The sequence below is a fragment of the Anticarsia gemmatalis genome, chromosome 7 (assembly GCF_050436995.1).
Source record: "Anticarsia gemmatalis isolate Benzon Research Colony breed Stoneville strain chromosome 7, ilAntGemm2 primary, whole genome shotgun sequence".
Classification (NCBI taxonomy): domain Eukaryota; kingdom Metazoa; phylum Arthropoda; class Insecta; order Lepidoptera; family Erebidae; genus Anticarsia; species Anticarsia gemmatalis.
In genome coordinates, this window is record NC_134751.1 from 7,611,126 (window position 1) to 7,618,994 (window position 7,869).

A 7,869-nucleotide genomic window follows, 5' to 3' on the forward strand; every position below is an offset into this window, starting at 1 on the left:
ATCTCGCAATACAGATCTCGGTATACCACGATTGGAAGCTCTTTGTTCATAGCGCATACGATTATCGATCTTGAGGTCTTGGGTTTGATCCCGGCACCCCACATAGGGTAATTATTTTTGACGCGGACCTAAATCATGTTTGTGAATTTAAATCGTGGTCTGAATCAATTTAATATTTCGAACGTACTGCTGTGATCTCAACGAAGATTCTGCAATATGTAGAGAAAATCAAGAAGACTTGAATGATGACTAAAAACTCAATATTTATTCATACTCAATTTTACGAATCAAAAGCAGCGCATCCCTACTTGACACAAAAAATATCCTAGCAAGCAAGATGGCTGACAATGCTGACATTCGTATCTGTTTCTAATTTTCCGAAAAAGTGTAAATGTACCAATATCTCAAAGAATTTTAGACAAATAAACATTGATAGTATATTACATTCTAAGTATTGGATAAGTGAAATTTTAAAGTGTTTCTATGGTGTAAAAAATACCAATTCTCATAATGAGCGAAATTGCCAACAGCGAAGGAACTTCTGAAACAGAGAAGCCGGTTTCCAATGATGTTATATTCCCGCCCTTCCCAGGTATGTTCAGGTCCTTCTATAAAGATTTGTGTTTAGAGCACTAAATGCTCTAAAGTCGATTTTTTGAGCATAACACGGTTTATTGTTATGTTTTAGATCCCACAGATGAAGATTTCGATGAAGACGTATCTGAAGAAGAAAAGCTCTATTTCAAAGAAAAGTTTAGCGGTAAACTACACGAACTCAGTAACTAACAGTTCCATATCATTAAGTTATTAGCAAAACACTATAAACTATTTACACCTTTCAGATTTAAATACTGTCAAGAATTATCGGTTGCATTGCACTGCTTGTGATCGTCATATGGGATGTTCTGCACGCAATGATCGTATGCGAGCTCATCCTATGCTCCGGACTTTAGTGTGTCACAGTTGTCACACATTTTATAATAGTGGTGAATTTGAAAAAGGTGATGATGGCTCTGAACTGTATTGTCGTTGGTGCGGCCAAGGAGGTCAAGTTTATTGCTGTTCTGACTGCCCTCATGTCTTTTGTGCGGTAAATAAACAATAAACAATATATTATATTTATTGATGATGTTATCCAGATCCTACTGATATTATAAATGTGTCAACTTCACAAAATTTTGTGAAGATGGATATATGTTTGTTACTCATTCTCATAATAGCTCCTGGACGGATTTTAAATGAAACCTGTACACAACTTATAAAGTACCTGAATACAGATACTTTTTGCTAATCTTTTAATGCAGTCTAAATTGCGGGCAGCAGCTACTAGACTATGAAGTTATATTGTTCAGAGTATATTTGTCGTGGTCCCAATAACTATGTTAAAAGCCTATAATAGTTATTGAACATGGTATAATTATTTATTTTAACATATGAAAGATTTTATTTTATCATTCTCTTCCAGAAATGTATTAGGCGGAACTTAGGTACTCCTAAAATCAAAGAAATTGAAACTGCAGATGATTGGAAATGTTTTAAATGTAATCCGAGCTGTTTAAAGGATCTACGTGCAATATGTTGGGCTGTTTTACGTTACTGTGACCTAAAAAACAAGTAAGATTCTTCTTAAATACTTTTAATTTAATTTATAGGATTTAAAGTGGCTCAAGCTAAATTATTGTGTATTCTGATTACTTAGTTAGATTTTAAGACCTCCACATTCATTTTCTCAATGCAAAGAAGAATGCTTGCATTCTTTGCATTCCTTTAAAAACTATGCTTAAGAACTTAAAAAGACAAGGTTTCATCACATTTTTATTATTCACCATTAGAAGTAAAAATTATTGCTACTATGTCCATCATTTCAAAAAGACGCTTATTAGGTATATTAAATTTTTATGAACATACAGAATAACCCACCAAACTGAAGACCTGCAATTGAAAGCAATTTATCAAAAAGACTGTGCATTAGATCACTCAGAATGTTGCAAACACAAGATAAGCAAAAGAAACCAAAAAATAAATGAATCTCTAATTAAGAAGAAGGAAATCAAGAAAGAAGCTGATACAAAAACTGCTGCTGCCATCATTTCTAAAATGCCATCCACTATTCAGGTATTTTGCAACTAATATAACTCTATCACTATGTTGTAAAAGTTGTTTATCACATTTTATGAACTTCTGACTTTAATGTAATTACAGGTTAAAAAGTTTGCATCTGTGGTTATTGATGAATCCAACAAATCAGATAAAAAAGCTCAGAAGAGGTCAGCAAGCCCAAAACATAAATCAATATTGGTTAAAAACCCAATTTCCATAGCTCCATGTGCAAAAGTGATTAATTCGGTTGGTGTACCACCATTAGCAAAAAAAGTTCGGGTATGTTTATTCCAATGATTATTAGTTAAATCCTCTTTTACCAGGAGAGTCGCATGAAATTAGAAAGAAAAGCCAACAATATATACTTTTAAGGTAAATTGCTCATACATTACATTCCTTTTTCAGTTGCCAAACTGTAGTACAATAAGTACTCCGATGAGATATACAAATGTGCCAGAAAGGAAGACTTTAACTACATATGCAAGAATAAGACCCAAACTGGCGCAGCAATTGACTGTACCCATCAGCACAAATTTTAATGGGTTTTCTGCTAATTTGTACCGCTGCGCCACTCCTATAAATGACAACATCAATTTATCAATAGAGAGCTTAACCCAGGTGAATATAATTTATCTTTACCTAATAAGTTATCTTGTATGCATATAAGAGATTATAATTTTGTATATGTATATATTATGTGGTTATCCTTTGGTGTTACTGGGATCATCACACATGTACTCTTGGGTGTTACCATAGTATTTGGTTACCTGCAGTAACTTGTACATAGCTTTGTTAGGTCCATACTATTTCAAACTAATATTAAGAACATTAAAGTCAAGAGGGTAAAAAAGGATGAAAGTTTACATGAACATAAAAAGTTATGTTATTTTGTCAATCATAGTAAAATTGTTATGGGTTATCACAGGGTTTGGACATGTCAGCTGTATCAGCACTAGCTACTGCTCCAGATGATGATGTTGTTTGTACTCCTGATTTTCCCTTGGAGCCATTATGTGAGGTATGTAGTGTTTTTCAATTTAATTATATATTTTATAAATTAATGATGTAACCCATTTGTAGAACAGAATAGGTGCGTTTTATTTGTAATATTAAGTAGGATTTATTTTATTCAAAAAATTACAGGTTAATGAAGACAATGATGATGATGTGCAATGCATTACACCAGCTCCGGTTGCAGTTCCTAAATTTACAAATCCACCTCCATTAGTACCTCGTGCATCATCTAATTTAACTGAAGTAACACCTGAAAATATTATACAAATGACAGATAATGATGTAACAGTCAATGAGTCTACTGGGGGTTTGAAATTTAGGGTTGATCCCCAAACTCTGTCATCTAACAAAATGTATCGATTGCCAGATGGACGTATATTTGCAATTAATGCAAATCCTAATATGCCTGGTGGATATTCTGCGACTATTGTAGCAGTTACAGAAGCTTCCAAGGGAATTCCGAAAGGGGCAACATTCGCAGCTAAACTAAGTTCTGTTTCTACGTCGACGTCAACGCCTAAAAGCAATCGGCATCAAATGACGCGCTTTATAAAATCTAAACATGGCACGTCGAAAGTTAGAAAGACTTCAAGATCAACTGACACATCAACCAGAGAATGTGATATGAAGGTGCCTGTGGAATGGTATAGATACAATTTAATTGATGCCGTTGATGCTATGGAATATTCCTTACAAAGACTTAATAAACTGAAGAAGGAAGCTACCACGGTTTATTTACGTACAAGATCTGTAAACGAAATGCGAAGCCTTCATAGATCCTTAGAGCGACTTTTAAATACAGCTTCTACTAGATTTACTGAAATTCGCGTAAATCTTAATAAGGAATTAAAGCAATATGTCGTCACAAAGAAAGCAGGTGGAAACACTAGTGAAGAAGATGATGATGTAGAAATTTTACCAGATGTAGAAGAAGATCCTATATTTATCGACGAGAATTCGACTGAGTCCCACATTAATGGCAGTGAAAACCAAGAGGTTGATTTAACAGGCCCGGGAAGTAGTGAATATAATGATAGTGGTGAAAACCGAAATGATATTTTATCTAAAGGGGATATGAGTACTCTGACTATTCCAGACATTGACAATGATAATAGTGTGCATGTAAATATTTTAAATTTTAGAGATAATAATACTAGTTTAACAGAAAATAAGAAAGATAGTAACGACAACGATGAAAACGATGTAGATATGCTTGAAACCACGAATCAAGATACGGATACTTTGGCAGTGATTAATTTAAAATGTCATGAGTCGATAAATAGCATTAATGGTGGTGAGAATGAAAAATTAAATACTAGTGTGAGTACAAAATCCCAAAATGAAGAAACCACTAATACAACTTCAAATGAGAAGGTAATAAAAAGTGAAGTCATTAAGGATTCACAGCAAAATACTGATAAATCTGATGAAAAGATTGAAAGTAATACACCTAAAACTGGTGCTGAATTGAATAAAAATAATATTAAAACTGAACCCAACAATGACAAAAATCGTGACTTGGAAGGCAAAAGAAGAGAGGGAAATGAGCAAGTACAAGACTCTAATAAGAATAGGCAAGCGTGTAGCGATAAGACTCAAGATTCAGAAATGAGTGAGGAAATGATAGAAACTCTTTTAAAGGATGATAATACAGAGGATAATGCGACGGCAAATACGGATACTCCTAAAGCATTACAAGTAATATAATATACATAATGATTTTGATATCTTGTCTTAGTTAAGATAAATATGTTGGAATAAACATAAGGTAGAACATAAGTACATAAATGTGGTAAAGTTAAATATTAGACTTCTAGGCAGTTTACATGAAACCTATAAAATATAGTGATTAAAGGGTGTATTCTATTGAGCTCTTGTGTATAAATATCCTTATGAATTTAATAGACGCTACTTGACCGTGTTTTTATAACTCATTAAGATTAATAATTTATAAATTATTGGTAATAAAATACCGAATGAAATAGGTTTACAGTCCAGGTGCGATCTCTATCAATGTCGAGAAGATTGATAGAGTTAGCCAGCTACAGAATCAATGTTTTGTTTTTGAAAGTAATATTTGAATAAGACGTTATTTAAATTGCAAAGCGATAACATGCAAATCAATATTTACAAGTCATCAATAAGCATTAAAGTAGGTTATTAAGATGATTATGCATTTTACTGCTTTAGAGTGGTTATACGCTGGATGCCGTTTGCTTGACACTATGAGTTCGTATTTTGTGTTTACATATTATATGTAAGTGTGAACGCGAATTATTTCATAGATCATATACCATGAGTCTATAAAGGCGAACGGCAGGTTTTTATGAAGAATTCGTACAGCTTATAAAATGTCATGTTTAGGTTTACTTTTTGTTTTAATTGGTAGCTAATATGATAGACAAGCTTATTTTAAAATTCTTATATTTTTAAAAGTTGGGAGGTAAAAGTTATGTCCATTTTTAGAAGCCCCGATAGTTCGCTAAATTGCTCAGATGCTGTCAAAACCACAATTCAAAACAACAGCAAATTGGCGGATGCGTAGACGTCAGACGAAAAGTGACGTCTCATGAGATTTTCTTTTTCTTTAGTTGTCAACAAATATAAGCCATGGACCAAAAATTATTATTTAAATAAACAAATACTTTCTAATTAATCCGGACTTCTAAAAATAATACTCCCAAATAAAAATAAGTGACTTAGTCCCCTTAATAAGTGGTACAAATTCTGTTACGAAACAACACAAACTTTAAGCTGTACGAAATCTGCCGATCTCCTTTATTTAACTATATATTATGTTTTATAGACTCGCTTGCAGTCTTAAGGCTTCACGCATAGTAGCGGAGAGCCTGAGAAGAATCATATTTTATAGCTATCAACTTTCATCTGCCGTTTCTGATCTGTTGTGTAATCTATTTTACTGTGATAGCATTCCAAACAAATGCTGCTTTCGCATTTATAATCCTTTCTTGACAGCACCTGTCAATCAATTATAAAAGTCCCCTGATCACAACGAGCGCTTTTTCGCACCGTCACGTGGACATTGAGAACTCGATGTGTCGCGAACAACATTTGAACTGAAGTACTTCGAAAAATATCAGCATCTATGTTTATCAGTTGTCTAGTTACTTGCTTGACCTTGTACGACGCCATAGCTATTTAATATTGTTATTTCCATAGTAATCCGCTTGTTTTTGTTAGTCTGTACTGTTCCACTGCTGTGCAAACTCCTCCTCATCTCATGAAATTTTGTGAGCATATTGAGTAGGTCTGAGAATCGGCCAACATCTATTTTTTATATCCCTAAGTGACACTTTTTTTTTTAATTTATATTGTAAAACAACATTTGCCGGGTTAGCTAGTATTTTATAAAATGTTTTCACTGTCTGCTTTATCAAAGGCCCAGGTGTCTTTGATAAAGCAGTTATCCATATTTTTAAATAAATGCGAAAGTAACTTTTGTTTTGTCTTGTGCCTGTATGTGACACTGTATGAATAGCTAACTCTAAACTCGTTTAATTTAAATTTGGCAGGACTTTGCAGTACATACGCTACTTATTTACAGAAAAATTCCGATGGTGGGTATCGCAGATAACACGCGTACAATAGCTTAAGGCATTTAGCTGCAAGTGTCGATGTAGACAGATTCCTTTGAAATCGTACAAAAATGAGTTTACATACGCTGTAAATACGTCTTGTGTGTAAACACTAGCTGCCGCTAACATCATAATATAAAATATTTTAGTTTGCTTTGTGTTATGATCTTAGTATATATTATAATGATACAGTAAGAATATCAATGTCTTATTTTGTATAATCCATGTTATTATTATTTTTTTCTTAATACATGCATATTTACCAAACAGGCGAAAATAATACTATATGATTTATCGTTTATTGTAACAAAAATATTGTTCATATTTAAAATCGAAAGAAAAATAGCTTTGAAGTCGAAAAAGGCTGCTTAAATGTAATGTTGTATTATTTGTAGGATATCAAATCATGCTATGGCTTCGTGTAAGTGTAGGGACACCATAGCATTTTATATGAAATTGTCGATATGAAAATTTGTGATATAAATATTGATTTGTCCTTGGAACGCAGGTTGTTTCTGTTCTTTGTTTTCAATAAATATATATTTTTTAATTTCTGTTCTGCACAAAGAGAAAATTGTGTTTATTTCAGTGGGTAGAATGAGTCTGCAGTGTCCTAATACGATTTAAGTGTTTCTATAACCACAGTATCTGTATACTGTGGTCATAGAAACACTATAACATAGTGTCTTCAACAAGATATACATCAAGTAGTGGTGCCCTTATATTAGGTTCAGAAATGAATAGCCCAATAATTTTCTTCATAATTCAATACACCTGATACACTTATACCTACTCACCTTTTGTAATGTTGAAAATATAATGTTAATGTCTTCGTCTTTTTTACAAATAATTGGAAAATTGGTCTAACTAGCCATTTGTCCGCATGGAGTATACTTAACTTTGTTTCTACAAATTCTGAACGTACACGGGCTGACACGTGTATTTGCGTAAAGGGAAAAGGCTTTTATAACAATACCTACACTTAGGTAGGTGCTAGAACAAAACGACTAAAACCTAGCGTGAATACGATGCAAAGACAGTCAGAAGATTTTCCGTTTACTATCAAAAACTCAATAAAAATAAGTGTCTACGGCAGCGAGTTGACGCTTGTGTGGGTGCCAATTTCGCGTGTGACAAATTTTATTGGGTTTGCTGTTGT

The 7,869-nt window shown here is 33.2% G+C and overlaps 1 protein-coding gene across 1 annotated transcript; it reads left to right on the forward strand.

Moving 5' to 3' along the window:
• Positions 1–331: 331 nt before the first annotated feature.
• On the forward strand, positions 332–7,213 carry ADD1 (ADD domain-containing protein 1). Its single transcript, XM_076116832.1, has 9 exons — positions 332–592; positions 689–760; positions 843–1,090; positions 1,466–1,614; positions 1,911–2,115; positions 2,203–2,379; positions 2,506–2,718; positions 3,026–3,118; positions 3,244–7,213. Exons 1-9 carry the CDS (start codon positions 511–513, stop codon positions 4,819–4,821), a joined length of 2,817 nt encoding a protein of 938 aa, XP_075972947.1. The 5' UTR covers positions 332–510; the 3' UTR covers positions 4,822–7,213.
• The last annotated feature ends 656 nt before the right edge of the window (positions 7,214–7,869 follow it).

What these genes read in the sequence shown, in the direction of transcription:
- ADD1 (XM_076116832.1), top strand. Translation starts at nt 511, where the DNA reads ATGAGCGAAATTGCCAACAGCGAAGGAACTTCTGAAACAGAGAAGCCG. An exon ending in TTTCAAAGAAAAGTTTAGCG is followed by an intron (nt 761 to 842) that starts GTAAACTACACG and finishes TACACCTTTCAG; the next exon opens with ATTTAAATACTGTCAAGAAT. An exon ending in GCCCTCATGTCTTTTGTGCG is followed by an intron (nt 1,091 to 1,465) that starts GTAAATAAACAA and finishes ATTCTCTTCCAG; the next exon opens with AAATGTATTAGGCGGAACTT.